General features: G+C 52.0%; 1 protein-coding gene across 1 annotated transcript; it reads left to right on the top strand.

Moving 5' to 3' along the window:
* The first annotated feature begins 459 nt into the window (after window positions 1-459).
* Window positions 460-19876, top strand: LPO (lactoperoxidase). Its single transcript, XM_044250508.1, has 13 exons — window positions 460-478; window positions 630-707; window positions 1850-1937; window positions 6318-6478; window positions 8649-8766; window positions 9176-9305; window positions 10089-10295; window positions 11507-11831; window positions 13875-14035; window positions 16384-16636; window positions 17743-17916; window positions 18820-19057; window positions 19224-19876. Exons 1-13 carry the CDS (start codon window positions 463-465, stop codon window positions 19429-19431), a joined length of 2157 nt encoding a protein of 718 aa, XP_044106443.1. The 5' UTR covers window positions 460-462; the 3' UTR covers window positions 19432-19876.
* The last annotated feature ends 13 nt before the right edge of the window (window positions 19877-19889 follow it).

Genomic DNA, 19889 nt, shown 5'->3' with positions numbered 1-19889 from the left:
GCTTGGGTAAGCCCTGAGCTTTGTCACGACTTCCATTCCTGTGCTCCCATTAAATTGACTCTTTAAGGAAAGGGGCAGCCCCTGCTGGTTTCAGAAGGGAGGAGTTGAGTGCCTGCTTCTCAGTCACACTTCCCTGATGCAATACATTCTCGAGGGAGGGAGGGAGGGAGGGAGGGGAACTCCAAAGCCCTGCTCCAGGTTTGGTAACAGCATGTCTCATACCTGTGACCACAGGTGCAGGATCTCGGGTCACAGGCTGTCAGGGCAGAGTCAGACATCCTGGGTCACTTGGTCTTGTTCCCTCACTTGGCAGGCCAGGGGCCCAAAGATGTTAGGTAGCCTGCCCGATGTCACAGAGCTAGTCATAGCAAATGCAGAAGTACAACTCAGGATGTCCTGACCCCGAAGCCAGAGTTCTTTCCCTTCCAGTACTGCTTCTTCCCACGTGTGCCAGTACCTGGCATGGATCTCACAGATGGTAGATGCTGAGTTAGTCCCCCCTTCTCTGCTCCAGTGTGAGGGCATCTGCTGGTCCCTGGGCCTTCTCTGCTTTACCATCCCCTTTCTGTGACTCAATCCCTCCTGTGAGAACACAGCAAGCTCACGTATGATCCTGGGTCTCGTTTCAGCAATGAGGGTCCTTCTCCATCTCCCAGCCCTTCTAGCCTCCCTGACCTTGCTCCAGACTGCAGCACTGGCTGCAAATGGTAAGTGTCTCCCTGTATGGGGTTCCTGGGAGCTGCTGAAACAAAGGACCACAAACTGGGTGTCATAAGACAACAGAAATTTAGGGACACCTGGGTGGCTCAGTTGGTTAAGTGGCTGACTCTTGATTTTGGCTCAGGTCATGATCTCGGGGTACTGGGATTGAGCCCTCCATCAGGATCCACGCTCAATGGGGAGTCTGCTTCAGGATTTTCTCTCCCTCTCTCTTTGCCCATCCCCCCACCTCTGGAATAAATAAATCTTTAAAAAAAAAAAAAAAAAAGGAAAACAGAAATTTATTTTCCTATAGTCCAGGAGGTTAGAAATCCAAAAATCAAGGTGCCAGCAGAGTCCCGTTCCTCTGAAGGCTCTAGAGGAGAATCCTTCCTTCCTTCTTCTTAGCTTCTGGTGGCTCCAGAAAGTTTTGTCCTCCTTGGCCTAGAGCTGCCGCAGTCCAGTCTCTGTCCCTGTCTTCCCACACCTCTGTGAATCCCGTGTGCCCTCTCCTCTTGCCGTAATACTACCAGTCATTGGATTTAGAGCCTACCCTAATCCTGTACCTTTATGACTTCATCCGAATTCATTACATCTGCAAAGACCTTATTTCCAAATAGGGTCATAGTCTGAGGTTCTGGCTGAACATGTATTTTGGGGGGGGGATGCCGTTTAACTCACCAGACTTCCCTGTTCAGAGAATGTATCCTGCCTCCCATGCACTAGAGGGCAGTACAAGTGAAAACAAGAAGAAATCCTTCCTCTACCTTGTGCCATCCCCTTCTGTACCTCAGGGCCCTGATCAGCCAAGCCCTTTGATGGACTCGCTTAAGCATCTATCTTACCAAGAACCAGAAAAATCCCCACAGCCCAGTAGCCCGAGCCAACCTGAATGGTCACCCACCTTAGTCCCATCTCTGGGTATTCTAGTGGACTCCTGAAGAGCGACTTTGACATCTTAGCAAGGCCCAGAGAATATCCGTCCCATTCTGTGCTTTTTCTCTTTCTTGTGAATGTTTCCTAATCTCGGTCTTCTGCCTGCTCAGATTTGAGGGGTGGGGGTAATGGCTGAGAAAGAGGGAGACAGAAGCAGAGGGTATCTCAAAGGAATGGTGTCAGATACTTGGCTCTTTGCCCCTCTCTCTCCAAGCACAGACCACCACGACTGCTGCCATCTCTGATGCCGTGAGTCAGGTCAAGGTCCAAGTCAACAAGGCCTTTCTGGAATCCCGGACCAGGTACGTGAGATGCACACACAGCCTACCTCCCCTTCCTGGCTTCTAACTAATGACAAGCGCCTCCGGGCCCGCCCTGACAAGCCCAGGCAAAGCCTTTTATAAGCTGTGCTACCCTCACCCCACCTCCTTGGCCTGTAGTGTGTGCCAAGTGGGAGTAATAGCCCACTAGAGTCTTAAAAATCTTCAGCCCGTAAACCACCTTGAAGAGGATGTCTAATCTCACCCTGTAAGGACTTTCTTCCGCGTGGCCCAGTGTTTCCTTGGGTCATGCATTCCAGAGTCTCAGCAAGCTTGTAGAATTTCTCCGTTCGTTCAACTAACATTGACTAACTTAAGTCCAGTTCCCTGGGAGCAGAATCTGACACGTGGGTTCCTACGCAGGCGGTCTTACTAAGGCATGCTCTCAGGAAAGCTGTGAATGGAGTGAGGGGGCGAGCTGGGGAGGTCAAAGGAGGAACTTAAGCAAGGACTGGCTCAGTAATCACACCAGGCGGGTTCAGATGTGAGCCTTCAGCAGCTGCACCTGGGGTGGCTAGGGTCACATCACCCCAACCCTATAAGAAGACCCGAGGGTGCCTGGGGACCCCACAGGGAACCAGCCAGCAGAGTGAGCCACACTCCAACCACAGGTGGGGTTGGGATCTCTGACCCCAGCTGTGCGGGCTGTGCAGGCTGGGTCCCTGCCCTCACCAAGCCCAGCCAGTTAAAGGCAAACCAACAATAACCATTGTGTTGAGCAGAAGACAACTTTATTCCTTCCTCTTGCTGTCCCTTTGTGCTGGAATTGGGGCTTCCTTCCTTCTTGGCCTTTGAATGAACTCTTAAGCAGTCCCATTAATTGTTCTGACTTTTATTTGACCCAGAGAGAGAGAGAGAGAGAGAGAGATCACAAGTAGGCAGAGAGGCAGGCAGAGAGAGAGAGAGCCTGATGTGGGGCTCAATCCCAGGACCCCGAGATCATGACCTGAGCTGAAGGCAGAGGCTTAACCCACTGAGCCATCTAGGCACCCCCTGTTCTGCTGACTTTTAGATGACAATACGTGCTGTCATCACTTCTAGTCCCAAGAACAGTGTCCCTTCAGGAGTTCCTACGTCAGCATAAGGAGAACAAATCCAGAGCATCTCACCTCCCTCAGCTGGGGGCCTCATTAGGCTTAGAGTGAGAAAGGGAGCACAGTCTGAGGACCCCTCTCTTTCCTGGGCTCCTCTCTCTCCCCCAGCACAGGTTTCTGACTCCTTAGGGTTACATTGGGGAAGGGGGGAGAGACACCAGAGGTCAAGGTCTAAGTCACCTCACAGCGTAGTGCCTTGAGGAAGACCGAGGGCACTTGTCAGCTCTCTGGGAGATTCTGCTCCCAGCTCCCTAACCCAGAGAAGTCTCTGGCCAGTAGCCTACAGCTCCAACCCTCAACCCAGAACCATCTGGCTCAGCTCTCAGCTCCCAGACCCCTCGTGAGACAGGTCCCTTTTAAGCAGGCTCTAGAAGACAAAAGGCTTTGCCCTGTGGCCAGAGGCTGTGTGGACTTTGCCCAGGGCTGCCCTGTCTGGCTCACGCTTTCTCTCAGGTGCATAGTGACACCACCCCGTGGGACTCTTTGAGCAGGTGCCAACCACTGGCCATGACTCTAGGACACACAGTCAGGCCCTCCTCCTGAGATCCTTGTCACCAGAATTAAAGCACAGGGGGAAGCCCCAGGCTGGCAGCAGGGAAGTACCTGGAACTTCAGCAGCCACCTCCAAAGGAACATTCTCTCCCTGCTTAGCTTCAACCGTTCTATCGCCCCAAGGTGGGGCTAGAGTAAAACCCACAACATCAGAGTTCCTCACTTCCTTTGCAAGTTGTGCACAGGACGACTGGCCCGGCTTTGGGACTCATCCCCACTGGTTAGTTCCTGGACTCAGGGGCCTCATGGAGACATAAAGGATCATACAGAAACCTCTCCTGACACGAACACAAACAATCCGAGTCATGATCTGTGAAAAGGACCAGGGAAATACTCAGAGCAAAGGTTGCTGCTGGAGGTCAGGGACCAGGGAAGCCTGACAAGGATGAGAAGCAGCTAGCCATGTAGAGAGCCGGGCGGGGGGAGAGCATCCCAGGTCTGGGAGGGACAAAGGCAAAGGTGCTAAGGCAGGAAAGAGGTTTCGGGGAGCTAAGAGGGCCAGTGCTGGTGGAGGTGGTAATCTACCGGTGAGAGAGAGAGGAGGGTCCTGAGGGCCAGGGAGTCAGAAAGCAGATTAGTGGTTGCTGGGGGAGGGGGCGGTGAGGAAGGGGGAGCAGGGGAGGAACGGGAAGTGACTATTTAATGGGTACAGCGTCACTTTTGGGGGTGATGAAGAAGTTCTGCAATGTTAGGAGCACGTGTGCAATGCTCCATGAATCCTCATGGATTCATTCATGTCCCAGGATAAGCCGATGAAGGGCTTTGCCATGCAGAGTGACGTGGTCTATTTTTCCTTCTAAAAAGTTCCCTGCTGCGGCTGTGTGGGGAATGGACAGGAGACAAGGAGAGGGATGGGAGCAGGGGCAGCGGGGCCGTCAGGAGGCTGCTGCAGCCGTCTGGATGGGAGGGGATGGTGGCTAGGGTGAGGGTGCAGGCCTGGAGATGGATAGAATTCTCCCCACACCCTGACTGCTCCTGCAGAGCCCAGGCCCTAGCCAAGTAGGGGGTAAGTGCCCCGGGGTTCAGCCTTCAGGCAGGAGAGCCACACACAACTCAGGGCAGAGGAAGCGTGAAGGAGCATGGACAACATTGCGTGAGACCTTCCAGGCAGAGCCCTACAAGGCTGAGCAGCCCACCTTGTTTATGGGGGGGGGGGTCCCTTTGGGTCCTAGCTCATGAGGATGGTAGCACTGATGCTAACATGCATGAGGGTTTGTTTATTCTATGCCAGCTTTACGCTCCCTCCTCCCCACAACCCTATGCAGTGCTAACTCAACCGATGTCAAGTAGCTTGTTGTTGAGGGCAAAATGATCAAATAGCACGGTTCGACCTAAGGTTACTGTCATTATCCTCATTTAGGGATAAAGAAGCTGGGTACAGAGAGGTTGAGTAACTTGCCCGGAGGCACACAGCTAGAAAGTGGCAGGCATCAAAACAGAGTCAAAACAGCCAAACATTCAAATCTTGTTTCCTAAGCTCAAACTCTAGGCCAGGGCTGGTCGCTAGAACTTTCTGGGATGATGCAATGTTCTATATCTGGGACATCCAGTACAGGAGCCACTAACCACACATGGCTACTGAGCACTTAAAATGTGGCTAGTGCCAGGGAGGAGCTGAATTCACCTTGATTTTGATGAAGTTCCATTTAAATAGCCACACATGGCTGGCAGTTACCATGATGGACAGGGCAGCACTCTGGGCTACTGGGCCATGCTGTCCCTGAGACAGCAACCACAAGACAGCCTCGTTTCTTTTCCTGGGTCCTATTTTATTGAGGTTGGGGGAAGTTGGTCAGGGGTAGGCCTGCTGATGAGAGCCTCGTTATCACAGCTGTCCTTGTGCCTCTCCCGCTAGCCCAGGAAGTCCCTCAGCGGAGACACCATGCCCCTCACTCTTGGAATAGCTAAGAACCTGATGAGTGGCAGCCCAGGTATTGGAGCTAGTGAGCCGTCCCCCCAAAAGCAGAGCTGTCTTTTGGAGAATGTGAGCCACTTCCAAGATTTCTGTCTCAGAGCCACGGACATCCTCTCATGGAACCCTTCCTCTCCCACCTGAGGAGACTGAGGCACAGGGAAGGGGTGGTGGATTCTCACGGAGGGACTTTTCTGACGCCACCCTGCGCTCAGTCATCTCTGTGTTGTCATGAATTTCTTAGGAGCAGAGATTTGGGCTTCTCATTTTACACACGGGAAATTAAGAATAAAAGACTGAACATCTTGCCCCAAAAATGGTCCACAAAAGGTGGGGTGCTACAGCCCACATCTGAACAAACTCCACTCAGACTCTAGGGCCACATGGAACTGGGGGTGCTTCCACGGGAAGAACTTCAGGCCCACAGGTTTGCTCGTTCTAGAATTCTCGGTCCGCACAGCCACATGGCAGGAGTTCCTCAGTCTGAACCCGTACATCGTGGGTCTGGGTGTTTTTAAGTTTCCCCCAGTTGATTCTGACCCGGCCAGCACAGCTACAACCCTCTGGTTCTCATTCAGGAAGCGCTCAGCTCCAGCTCTCTGCCCTTTCTCAGAACCAGACACACTGTAGCTTCCTCCTCCCAGAAGAGATTTTCCAGAGGCATCCAAAGGAAAATGAGAAAAGAACTCAGGGAGCGCTTGTCTCCTGCGTGCTGCCCACATCCCCACACGTCCCCTCACGCCCCTTCTACAGGGTCTGACTCGAGGGGTCCGGTCGTGACTCTCCCATTGCTCTCTGCCGTAGGCTGAAGAAGGCCATGAGCTCCGAGGCACCCACCACTCGACAGCTCTCCGAGTACCTCAAGCATGCCAAAGGCCGGGCACGCACAGCCATCCGCATTGGGCAGGTGTGGGAGGAGTCCTTAAAGAGACTGAGGCAGAAAGCGGCCTTGACCAATGCCACAGGTACAGAAAACCCACTAACCCTCTGATGGCAGCAAGGGGCCATCCCTCTGTAGGAGAGAACAGAAGCCACCAAAACCTGCATTCTCTCTTAGGAGCACCTCCAAGGAGGGGCCCTCCCGGCTCTCCCTTCTCAGAGTCATGGACCTGCAGGGCGAGGAGGGGACAGAGAAGACAGCTATGTCAGTGTGGGGTGTGTTTTGCAGAGAAAGGAGCCCAGGCCCAGCACGGTCACATTGCCAACTCCAAATGAGGGGACATTCATGCTCTTTGTATAATGCCATCTGTAAGCCTCTGTCCAGAGGAAGTTCTAAAGTCAATAAACATGGGCTCCCTGTCCCAAACCACAGTGCCACCACTACAGCCTGTAAAGGAGACATTTAAGCCACCTGATCAGGGGGATTTACTGGGATTATGTCACAGGAGATGAGATTTCCCTCTTGTTTGGGGTAAGGTGAAACAATGAGGTAATGGATTGATCGTGACCTCCTCCAACCCCTCGCCCCGCCTCCCCCCGGCCCGCCCCACCAAATGTCACAGTTCATGGAGGGTCATGGAGGAAGGGGTTTGGTCCCAACCGGAGGAAGAGGCTGTAGGTTCTCCCTGAGAAAATATCAAGTGCGGGAAGATAACTGGCCTAGGACTTGGGCAAATTCCAAAGTTCCAAAAGAAGGAAACTGGGACAAGGTGGGGAGAAGTAGCAATCACTTTGAAACTATGAGACGCCAAAGGAGGGGCAGGTTGAACCCCAGCCCCCGCCACCCTTCACAGATGGCCCCCTGACGAAGCCCCCACAGAACCAGGTTCCCTTGCCTCCCTTCCACCCAGCTACCCAGGTGCCTCTCAGGCTGCATTAGGTTAGCAGTTCCCTCCGATCTGCACCTTGGATGCCTGAAGCCCCCACACCATGCTACTCCTTCCAAGACCAACGTGCTTCTCACTTGAAAATTCCCTGTCCCTGTCCCAACATCTTCCTCATCTAGATTCCTGCTTGCTTGGTACTTCAGATGTCAGTGAAGCTCTAGAAGAAAAGCAGTCTTTTTTTGTTCTTGTTTTTTAGGTATTGTAGTCATTTATTTAGTCATTTATTAGCCATTTATTTAGTCATTTATTTAGTCATTTATTAGCCCCAGGAGTACAGCTCTGTGAACCGCCAGGTTTACACAATTCACAGCACTCACCATAGCACATACCCTCCCCAATGTCCATAACCCAACCTCCCTCTCCCTACCCGCCTCCCCCCAGCAACCCTCAGTTTGTTTTGTGAGTTTGAGAGTCTCTTATGGTTTGTCTCCCTCCTGATCCCATCTTGTTTCATTTATTCCTTCCCTACCCCCAAACCCCCCACATTGCCTCTCAACTTCCTCAAATCAGGGAGATTGTATGATAATTGTCTTTCTCTGATTGACTTATTTTGCTCAGCATGATACCCTGTAGTTCCATCCACTGTCTTCACAAATGGCAAGTCTTCATTTCTTTTGATGCCTGCATAGTATTCCATTGTATATATATACCACATCTTCTTTATCCGTTCATCTGTGGATGGACATCTAGTTCTTTCCATAGTTTGGCTATTGTGGATATTGCTGCTATAAACATTCCAGTGCACATGCCCTTTCGGATCACTGCATTTGTATCTTTAGGGTAAACACCCAGTAGTGCGATTGCTGTGTTGTAGGGTAGCTCTATTTTCAACTTTTTGAGGAACATCCATGCAGTTTTCCAGAGTGGCTGCACCAGCTTGCATTCCCACCAACAGTGTAGGAGGGTTCCCCTTTAGAAGAAAAGCAGTCTTACCAAACTAATTCAGACTAATGGTGCTCTACCTCTCAGGGGCATTTTCATTCTAAAAGAAAGGTCTGTTTTTTCAAATGAGCTGATAAAAACAAAGAATCATTAACAATTCTGGGAACTTTCACAATCAACTGTTTGGCCTGGGGGGGGGGTCTCTTCCGCACTGTGATCTCAGTTTCTTATCTGCAAAATGGGAATTAAAATTCTACTTTAGCGAGTTGTCAGGATTGAACCAGAAACCACCCAAGAATTACTTCTGTAGAACATAGACCTGTATTCCAAGAAATGTAAGTTGACCTCTGGTTTCAGTGTCCTGCCTTCCCCCAGTGCCCCAGAATGGAGAAAGAACTCAGCAGCTTTGGCGCCCCTTCTGTTTCAGACCCCAGTCTGGACTTGACTGCACTGTCTTTGGAGGTGGGCTGTGACGCCCCTGTTCCGGTGGTGCAATGTGACGAGGACAGTCCTTACCGAACCATTACAGGAGACTGTAATAACAGGTGAGCGGGCATGGGCCGGGGTGGGGGGCGGGCATAGGCCGGGGTGGGGGGCGGCCCCTCCCAATGGCCATGCCCAGAGGACCCGCTCCAGCCCCGCCCGCCTGCCCTGCCCAACCCAGCCGGGACCTTGGCGGCTGGGGCGTTCCTGGCAGAACCCCCTTTACCTTACCCTCCTGGACTTGCGGCCCACCGGAAACCGTTCTGTTGGAACCCTCCCGACCTTCCCGTCTTCTCCAAGGAGACCGCTGCATCCCACCCGCAGCGCAGCCCCGCGCCCTCAGGGTGGGCGAGCTTCCCAAACCCCACATGTCAGAGGCGTCTCCTCCGCGCCCCCTTTCCCGCGGGCGGAGGCTTCCTCCGCTCCCACACAGGTCCCCACGGGCTGAGCGCAGGTCTTGCTCGGTTTCAGGAGGAACCCCGAGCTGGGCGCCGCCAACAGGGCGCTGGCGCGCTGGCTGCCGGCCGAGTACGAGGACGGGCTCTCCCTGCCCTTCGGGTGGACGCCGGGCAGGACGCGGAACGGCTTCCCCGTCCCGCTGGTGAGGGCGGACCCGGGGTGGGCGCGAGCCCCGAGCGGGAGGGTACGGGAGGGCAGTCAGAGGGGAGGGGATGCGCCCCCCAAACACACGCGGGATGCCAGGAGAAAGAGGTGGGAGGGTAGAGGGTGCGAGGCGGGGCCGCGGCGGCGGAGATGGAGGTTTGGACGGGCTCCCCGGCGGTGTTCCCCCAAAGTGCCACGAGAGGGCAGCAGAGCCCGGGGCCCAGCCACGCGGTGGTCGCGGCCCGGCGGCCCCACAGGCCAGATGCCCTGGGGTGTCCCAGGCAGATGGCCTCCCTGCCCCATCCTGCCTGCGCTTACCCCGCCCCCGCCCCTGGTGTGCTTCAGCTGTTGTTTGCCTGGAAGTCCTATCTGTTGGCCTCATCTGAGTTGGCAGCCCCTCCCCAGAGCCCCTCTCCTATTGCCAGACACCTGGCACCTCAGTGACACTGACGGCAGGAGACTGTGTTTTCCCCTTCCGTCGTGGAAAGGGCATTGGCCTTGCCAGCCATCAAGTCACACACACCCGTGCACAGTCCTGTCCCCACCCCTTGGTAGCTGCAGGACTGCTGGGGATTGGCCTGGCCTTTCCAGGACTGGGTGCCGTCCCCTATAGGACAAGTGTAATGCCACCCACTTTGCAAACTTGCTGTGGGGATAGAAGGTACACGGTACACAGGTACACACTGTTGCGCCCGAAGGTACACAGTAAACCATAGCTGAGTTGGACCCCTCAAAGCTCTTCCTCCTCCAATCCTTCCTGCCCTTCTCTCTCCATCTGCAGGCCCGAGACGTATCCAACCAGATTGTAGACTACCTGAACGAGGAGGGTGTTCTGGACCAAAACAGATCCTTGCTCTTCATGCAGTGGGGTCAAATCGTGGACCATGACCTGGACTTTGCCCCCGACACCGAGCTAGGGAGCAGCGAGTACTCCAAAGCCCAGTGTGACAAGTACTGTATCCAGGGAGACAACTGCTTCCCCATCATGGTAGGCCCCTACGGCTGTCAGTGACAAGCCTCTCACCTCCCTGACCACAGGGAAGACGTTCCCAGCTGGTCAGCCAGGGGCTCAGGATAGATGCCAAATGCTGATCTGACGGCTTCCCAAACCTCACACGTCCGTTCATTCACCTTCCATTTATTCCATGAATAGACATTATTACCGACTCCGTGCCAGGCAGTGCACTAAGCACTGGGGAAATCAAATACTGCTCGTTTCCTCAAAGACTGAGACCTGTGTGGGAAATGGGCAAGTAACCGCTAGTGGCAAAATTGGGGGAGCTCTGGGGAGAGTCGTCTCCGTGTCTGGCCTGGAAGCAGTGGCATCACTTAGGGACTTACTAGGGTTATTAAAGCTCAAACAAAGTCTACATTATGCCAGGATCCCTGGGAGATGCTTTTGATACACAGTTCATTTGGTAGAACACTGCTGTAAATCACCGTGGGGTCTGGGAGGGCTGCTCCCAGAAAGAGCTGCGATTGGATGGGTGAATCTGAGCCAGGGCCGGGATTCGTGATGCTTTCCATCAGGAAGAGAGAGGAACTTGCCATGGTGTCCCATTTTCTTCTTATTTGTGATTTTACAAATAAGAGTGATTTATTCACTCAAACAAATCAAGGTTATGTGCTGTGATATAAAGAGCTGCGGACTGAGGTCAATCTAGATCTGAATCCCATATATCCCTTCCGGTTTCTAAGTTCCTAGGCAAATTACGTAACATTTCTGAGCCTCCATTTTCTCACCTGTAAAATGGGACTGAATTATCTACCTTACCTTTTTTGAGGACCGAAGTGAGAAAAGGTATGCATTATGCATAGCACATGTTAGATCCAAAATAAATAAATGGTAGCTGTTGTTGGTAATAATTAGTAAGAGAGCCTTTCCTGGGTCATGTCTTGCTTCCCTGTCCAGGGATCTCAGGACTCCCTCTCCACCAAAAATGTGGACCCTTTGCTATGAAAGATTGAATGATCCCCCTTAGTCTATTTTACATGGTGGGAATGTAAAGAACTTCAAGGCATTGTGGCCCAGGAGGTACAATGTCAGCAGGAGGTTTCTGGAGCCAGTGTCTGGTCTCAGGGTCCCAGGAGGGCTCCGTCAGCATCTTTGCCAGCCGCATCCAGACCTGCCCTGGGGGGAGGTTATCAGTTTCCAGCTGTGCCAGCTCTGCCCAGTCACCTACTCCAATCTCTCCACAGTTCCCTCCCAATGACCCCAAGCTGAAGACTCAAGGAAAATGCATGCCTTTCTTCCGAGCTGGGTTCGTCTGCCCCACTCCACCTTACCAGTCCCTGGCTCGAGATCAGATCAACGCTCTGACCTCCTTCCTGGACGCCAGCTTGGTATATGGCCCCGAACCCAGCCTGGCCAGCCGCCTTCGCAACCTCAGCAGCCCACTGGGCCTCATGGCTGTGAACCAGGAGTTCTATGACCACGGGCTGGCTTATCTGCCCTTCGACATCAAGAAGCCAAGCCCCTGTGAGTTCATCAACGCCACCGCCCGAGTGCCCTGCTTCCTGGCAGGTGAGTCTAGGCTGGGAACAGAGGGACCCAAGGACTGGGAGCAGAGAAACCAAAAAAGCTTCAGGAGGCTACTAGGCACTTCCAAAGAGGCTTTGCCACTGCCTCTTCTCCTGTGCCTTCTGGAAAAAAAAAAAACGCACACCAAGTTGCCACCGCTTCTGGCTCTGGTTCAGGCGTGGCAGAAGGGCCCAGAAGAAAACAAATCTTAAGAACGTGTGCTCATTATGAAAAAAAAAAAAAAAATCAGTTCAGAGAAGCACAAATAAGAAAATCCACAAAACCCTGCCACCCACCAATAATGATTGTTAACATTTTTAGTGCCCATCTTTCCAGAGTTTTTTGAAAAAATCATAGGTAGAGTTCTACACTGTTTTTATATAATTGGGGTTATACAATCAGTTATGTTCTATAACCTGATATCTTCATGTAATATATCACATCATTAATCATTCTTCTACAGCTTGATTTTTACTGGCTGCCTGGTATTCCGTGACATATAATTTCTTTTATCAACCCTACTTGGAAGCATTTAAATAATTCTAGATTTTCTGTGATTTATTGGTGTTTTTTAGGTCATGAACATCCCTGTTGATGAATCTTTGTACTCATTTTTAAAATTTTTTAATTTTTACTTTTTTGAAGATTTTATTTATTTATTAGAGAGAGACAGAGCACAAGTGGAGGAAAGGGACAAAGGGAGAAGCAGACTCCCTGTTGAGCAGGAAGCCCCATGTGGGGCTCGATCCCAGGACCCTGGGATCATGATCTGAGCTGAAGGCAGACATTTAACTGACTGAGCCACGAGGTGCCCCTCATTTTTAATAATTTTATTAAGATAACTTGCTAGAGGAGGAGGTTCTAGATTAAGAGGAATGCCTATTTTTTTAAAAAAATATTTTATTTATTTGACAGAGAGACACAGTGAGAGAGGGAGCACAAGCAGGGGGAGTGGGAGAGGGAGAAGCAGGCTTTCTGCTGAGCAGAGAGCCTGATGCAGCGCTCAATCCCAGGACCCTGGGATCATGACCTGAGCTCAAGGCAGACACTTAACGACTGAGCCACCCAGGCACCCTAGGAATGCTTATTTTTAAGGCTTTTTATAAACTCAACACAAAGTCCCCACTCTATACAACCTGCCCACAACCAAAGCCCCCCAGTTCTGTTCATTCTGGGGGCTCATGTCCTCCTGATATGCCCTCAGGCCCTCTGCCTTGGACTTCTGGAGACCTTTCCTCTTCCAAAAATCCACTCTGCAGGACAAACCCACTGCCCACCCAGACAGACATGGCAGAAAGCCAGTCCATAGGCCCAGATCTCTTGGGTAGACCTCTTGGATTCCATGTTCACACATATCTCACATCAATCCAGATACAAAACCGAACCCTTTGCTGTTTTCCATAAAAATACTCGTGCATACCAAGCATTTGTGAGTTTAGTAGACTTTTCCTGAAGATTAGAGGACACAAAATGTCCCCTTGTGAAACACCTGCTCTTCTGCTAGTTAACTATGTCCCCACCTCCATTCCTCCCTTCTTTCCTTTCTCCCAAAGGCCCCCATCTCTAGATTCTTCTCCCGTTATTGCACGGAGAAATTCGACCCTATCCATGCTCCTGGCCTCAAACTGGCATTCCTAAAACGTCCGAAGTTGCTCCACCAAAAAGCCTCTGTTAATTTGTACTGCCCCATTTTAGAGGGCAGTTGGGATTGTAATCAGCAAAATTTTCCTTTTTAATGTCATCTGTAGTTTTTAGCACACTCTTGTGCAGTCAGCGTTATTATCCCCATTCTCCCACAGACTGAGCCTTGGAAGTGCTCAGTAACTTGTCCAAAGTGACTCAGCTAAAAATTGTGAGTGTGAAGCTGAGATTCAAACCTGTGACTCCCCGTCCTGATCCCTTTCCACTTGACTTCCCTTAGGTTAACTATAAGGAGGGGCTTAGGAGAAGGGCCATTGGGGGCACTATCATCTATTTCTTTGCGCAGATTACTGGGTTCTGGGGCTGCTCTGGGGAAACTAACCTTCCTCCCTTCTGGGCTTTCAGGAGATTCCCGAGCCTCCGAGCAGATCTTGCTGGCCACTTCCCACACCCTCTTTCTCCGAGAGCACAACCGGCTGGCAATTGAGCTAAAGAGACTCAACCCTCACTGGGATGGAGAGAAGGTCTACCAGGAAGCCCGGAAGATACTGGGAGCCTTCGTGCAGGTACAGAAGCCCAGGAGCCCTGCCTCCCACGCCCGCCTGGCTTCCACCCCTGGCTCTGCCACCTTCTCTGTTTCCCCCACCTCCGCTTCCCCTTCTCCTCCTCTGTTTCTTCTTTCCTACTGTCTCATGCTTCTCACCCTCCCTTTCATTTCTTTAGCATCTTTGCCCCAAAACAAATCTCTGGATTCAGAGTGTCCAAGAGTCATTTGTATGTTGGTCACTCCAGTGTCATCCCTGGGACCAAAGTCTCTGTCACGCCCAAGACCGTTGAACAGCAGCTAGGCGAGCTGTTTCAGCTGGATGCTCTTCTTGTAAATTCTCCACATCCAAGCCACAGGTCACAGGCATCGTCCAGTGCTAGGAGATAGGCTGATTGACTAGCTAGAATTAACTGGGCACATATTTAAGCATTTTTTAAAAAAATAAGTACAGATCCTTAGGAAGTTGTAAACAAGCAGCACATGCACACAGCCTCCCCCAGTGCTAATGTTTTGCATGACCGTGGTACAACATCAAAAGCAGGACATTGGGGCATCTAGGTGGCTCAGTGGGTTAAGCCTCTGCCTTCGGCTCAGGTCATGATTTCGGGGTCCTGGGATCGAGCCCCGCATCAGGCTCTCTGCTCAGCAAGGAGCCTGCTCCCCCCTCTCTCTCCACCTGCCTCTCTGCCTACTTGGGATCTCTCTGTCAAATTAAAAAAAAAAAAACAACCCAGGACATTAACATTGACAAAAACCAAAGGTCTTATTCAGATTTCACCAGTTAGAAATGCAGTCGTGTGTGTACGTGTGTGTGTGTGTGTGTGTGTGTGTGTGTCTGTGCAACTTTATCACAGGGTAGTCTCAGGGAATCACCCCCACAATAAAGAAACTTGACTCTGCCATCACCACAAGACTCCCGCCTGCTACCCTCTGAGAGCTGCACCCACCCACCCCCTTCCAGGTCCCTATCTGCAGGTGATCACCAGTCTGCCCTCTGTCTGTACAGTTACGTTGTTTCGAGAACAGTCTGTATCCTTTTGAGATCAGCTCTTTCCATTCAGCGTAATGTCCCTGAGGTCCACTGGGATTGTTGCAGGTGTAAAGTCCCTTCCTTTCTGCTGCTGAGTAGTGTTCCATGGTTGACTTAACCATCTACCCACTGAAGGACATTAGAATGGTTTCCAGTTTGGGGCTATTCTGAATGATGCCGCTGTGAACTGTCCAGGACAGCGGGATCCAAAACTCTAAATTTCTGAGAGTGAGAATCTGACTAACCAGCTTGGTCTGGCGCCACAGCTGGGCCAGCCCTCTATGGGCAGAGGCAAGTTTCTGTCCCTCGCTACCTTGCAGAGTCTGAGAAGCAGCTGCCTGCTCCAAGGATGAAATCCCTACAGCCTTTGCTGCTGAACAAATTGGAAGCAACCTAAAAGTAAAACAATAAGAAAGGGATCCATGAATGCAAGAGAATTTTATGCAGGTTGAATTACATAGTAATGGTGAGCTAGGTAGAAACATGAGAAGCTTGAAATGAAAAAGCAGAAAGTAAAAGTATGTATTCTCTAGGAGCACAAGGCTGTAAAAATATGCATTGTATGGACAAAGATTAGAAAAAGGAAAAAATAGAATTATTGCATTATGTGGTGTCATGATTTTCTCTTTTTTTCTCTGTTTGTGTTAGCTCATTGCTTTGAGTAAAACAAGCCCCCAACTTGCTTCTCCATGGCGCACCATTTGTCTCAGAATTGGAGATGAGGTGAACTCACACTGTGAACCATTCCTGTGGTTCATCGTTCCTTTTGCTCTGGCCCTATGGGGAAAAGTTGGATGATGTGGCATCGTTATGTTCACGTGACACACGAGGACTGTCACTTTAGCTTCAAGGCCGTAGACCTGGAGCAGAGGTGACAAAGAGAGTACATGTCTAGTGCCAATTCAAAGGACTGATCAGTAGGGCCCGTGTTTCGAGGCAGACAATGAACAGCCAGCAGAAAGAGTGTCATGATCAGTTAGCAACTGTCTACCACGGTCACAGGAAGGGAAATAGGCCTTTCCATTTGCCCTCCTAGATTTTTGGCCACTTGTCCCTCTTTTTTTTTTTAAGATTTTATTTATTTATTTGGCAGACAGAGATCACAAGTAGCAGAGAGGCAGGCAGAGAGAGAGGAGGAAGCAGGCTCCCTGCCAAGCAGAGAGCCCGATGCGGGGCTCGATCCCAGGATCATGACCTGAGCCGAAGGCAGAGGCTTTAACCCACTGAGCCACCCAGGCGCCCCCACTTGTCCCTCTTGATGCAGCTTCCTCCAGCCTCACTCTGCAGAGGTCTCCGCATTCTCCCACCCTTGGCTCATGATGTTTCTCCCCCTGCAGATTATCACCTTTAGGGACTACCTACCCATTGTGCTCGGTGAGGAGATGCAGAAGTGGATCCCCCCATACCAAGGCTATAACAAATCTGCCGACCCCCGAATTTCCAACGTCTTCACCTTTGCCTTCCGCTTTGGCCACTTGGAGGTCCCCTCGACTGTGTCCCGTCTGGATGAGAACTATCAGCCGTGGGGTCCAGAGGCAGAGCTCCCCCTGCACACCCTCTTCTTCAACACCTGGAGGATAGTCAAAGACGGTACGTCTGGGGTGCCTGGGTGGCTCAGTGGGTTAAAGCCTCTGCCTTTGGCTCGGGTCCTGATCTCAGGGTCCTGGGATCAAGCCCCGAGTCGGGCTCTCTGCTCAGCAGGGAGCCTGCTTCCCCCTCTCTCTCTGCCTGGCTCTTTGCCTACTTGTGATCTCTCTCTCTCTCTCTCTCTCTCTCTCTGTTAAATAAATAAATAAAGTCTTAAAAAAAAAAAAAACAAGACGGTATGTCCTTTCAGGGAGGCACTGTGACCTGGCGGTCTTGCGCTGCACCCTGCTTCTAGAGAAGCCTGGCTTAGAAGTCAGATTCTAGGAACTTCCTTCCTATGTGACCTTGGGCAAGTGAATTCACCTCATGGAGCCTCAGTTTCCTCATCTGTAAAACGAGGACCACAATGGTACCCACAGCAGTAGGATATACAAAAAATCATGTGGCATAGATGTGGAGAGCACTACAATGGTTTCTGAGACCCAAGAGGTGGTCAATAAATGAGTTATACTTCTTTCTCTCCTCCTCTGGCCTCCAAGGTGTCTGACCTTTCCCTGCCACAGGCTTCCCTACAGAAAGAATCATGGGTTTGGTAAATAAATTGCTCTTTTCTGCTGTCCTCTAGGACTCTCCACCTCCATCAAGTGCCAAAGATTGGGCCAGTTCCTCTTTAGGCTGGGCCGGGCTGCACTGAACCTGGCTTTGCTTAAGTCCTGACAAGTCAGGGCCCTTCTTTGTAGCCTCCTGCTACCTCTCCCCATGCTTCAGAGTTCCCCGGGGGGAACACATGGAAGGAAAACCAGCCGACTCTCTGAGCCGACTCTCTGAGCCAAAGCTCAGAAAACTCCTGAAGCTTATATTCCTGCCATCATCCCGGGAAGGTCCGTTCCCCACCCTCTCCTCACCCCCAGCAGGCGGTCTAGATGCCCTCGGCCCAGCACACCCTGAAGGCTGCACCTCGCTCTTCTCTCCCGGCTGCCAGCCTGAGATGTTCAGTTGGCCTCACTTTTTACCTGATAGGAAACGTCTGGTGAAGGGAGGGGCTAGCGGTGGAAGACAGCCTCACCCTACCCCCCACTCCCAGGATGGCCTCAATTCCTCCCTTGCAGGTGGAATTGACCCTCTGGTCAGGGGCCTGCTGGCCAAGAAGTCCAAGCTCCTGGATCAGAACAAAATGATGACTAGAGAGCTGCGCAACAAGCTTTTCCAGCCCACCCACAAGATCCACGGCTTTGACCTGGCCGCCATCAACATACAGCGGGGCCGAGACCATGGGATGCCTGGTGAGTGGGCCTGGGGTCCCGTCTGGCCCAGGGAACTTCTCCTTACTTTCTGAGGGTCTTAGGGACTCTCTTCTATAATCCAGGGGATCTGGCCAATTCTAAAACTTTAGCAGAGATGCCAGTTTTTATTTATTTTATTTTTTTAAAGATTGTATTTATACATCTGACAGATCACAAGTAGGCAGAGAGGCAGGCAGAGAGAGAGAGAGAGAAGCAGGCTCCCTGCTGAGCAGAGAGCCCGATGAAGGGCTCAATCCCAGGACCCTGAGACCATGACCTGAGCCAAAGGCAGAGGCTTAACCCACTGAGTCACCCAGGCACCCCCCCACATGCCAGTTTTTAAAAAATTTATTTTGTTCATCTGTGAAATGGAGCCTTCCATTCTCCCTAATGCAGAGATAAGAGAACATACCTAGTACCGTCCCAGAGCTCCTCAGATGAACAAGAGGCCAACAACTGACTTGTCAAGCTGGTTTAAAAAATCCCAGAAAAACATTAAGAAAGGAGAATAGAGACAAACCAATGACTTTTGGACCGACCTTTTGTGCCCACAAAAGGCAATTTAATGTAGTAATTAAGAGCCGGACAGCCCGGGTTTCAAATCCCAGCTGTGCCATTTCTAGGGACACGTTGGGCAAGTTACTTAGCATCTCTCTTCTTCAGCTGACATATTTGTACAGAGCTTGGCAAAGTGCCTGGGCCCACAGCGAGCCCCGTGTAACCTGCTAGCCTTCTCAAGCCTCAAGGACCACAAGTGTAAAACAATGGAGCCCTGCCCACCCCGCCCTGGAGGCTATGAGGCCAGGCTTTCTGGGGCCGATGGAGCTGGTGCAGGTATGTCCCCAAGGAGAGTTGTGGGGGAGAAGCCCCTGGGATGAGACAGCCTCGGCCCTTCTGCCCTAGGGTACAACTCCTGGAGAGGCTTCTGTGACCTCCCCCAGCCCCAGACCCTGAAGGAGCTGAACGCTGTGCTGAAGAACCGGAGGCTGGCTAAGAAGTTACTGGATCTCTATGGAACCCCTGACAACATTGACATCTGGGTTGGGGGCGTTGCTGAGCCCCTGGTAGAGAGGGGCCGAGTGGGGTCTCTCCTGGCCTGCCTCCTGGGGAAGCAGTTCCAGCAAATCCGTGACGGAGACAGGCAAGTGAGATCTTGTGAGGAGGACAGGGGAGAGCAGACCCTTTTCTGTGGGGGGCCCAGACCTCCACGTGTTCCCAGCCACCTCCTTCCTTCCCCTTCACCACAGTCGGCGCAGGAGGGGCCGCCAGCGGGACTGTGTGGACAGACCCTGCTTCTGTCTCTGCAGATTCTGGTGGGAGAACCCTGGGGTCTTCACTGAGAAGCAACGGGACTCTCTCCAGAAAATGTCCTTCTCACGCCTGGTCTGTGACAACACCCACATCACCAAGGTCCCACGCGACCCATTCCAGGCCAACAGCTACCCCCAGGGCTTTGTGGATTGCTCGGCCATTGACAAGCTGGACCTGTCACCCTGGGCCTCAGTGGAGAATTAGGGACCCAGGCTTCCCGGCCTCCCTGGCACTGTGCAGTAGCGCTCCCTTTGGTCCTTGATCCCATTTCAAGCAAGTTTGGTGACCCAGTTCCTTAGAGCTCCACACCCCATCCCGGCCCTTCTTTTCAGCCGGGTTTCTCTGTACTTGCCAGATGCACACCGTGCTCAAGCCCAAGACCAGCACCTCAGCCTTCCCAGCTCTTCCACCTGAATCCTGCTGCTCCCACGTCATCCCCTCTGTCCCCGGGATGTCTCCCATCCTCTCCCTGCAACGGGTCTCATCTGAGGCCGCGGCCATTGGGCTTTTATCTTTCCATCTCTCCTTTCAAACTAGATTGTAAGCTCCTTGAGCCAGAGACCAGTCTGCTTCCGTGTGTCCCCCATGGCACCCAGCATGATGCTCAGCACACGGCACAGGCTCAATAAACATCTGATGGTGGACTGAAGGTAGTGGCAGTG

This window comes from Neovison vison, chromosome 5 (genome assembly GCF_020171115.1).
Source record: "Neovison vison isolate M4711 chromosome 5, ASM_NN_V1, whole genome shotgun sequence".
Taxonomy (NCBI): domain Eukaryota; kingdom Metazoa; phylum Chordata; class Mammalia; order Carnivora; family Mustelidae; genus Neogale; species Neogale vison.
Note: the sequence above shows the minus strand (reverse complement) of the source record. Positions and strands in the feature narration are given on the sequence as shown.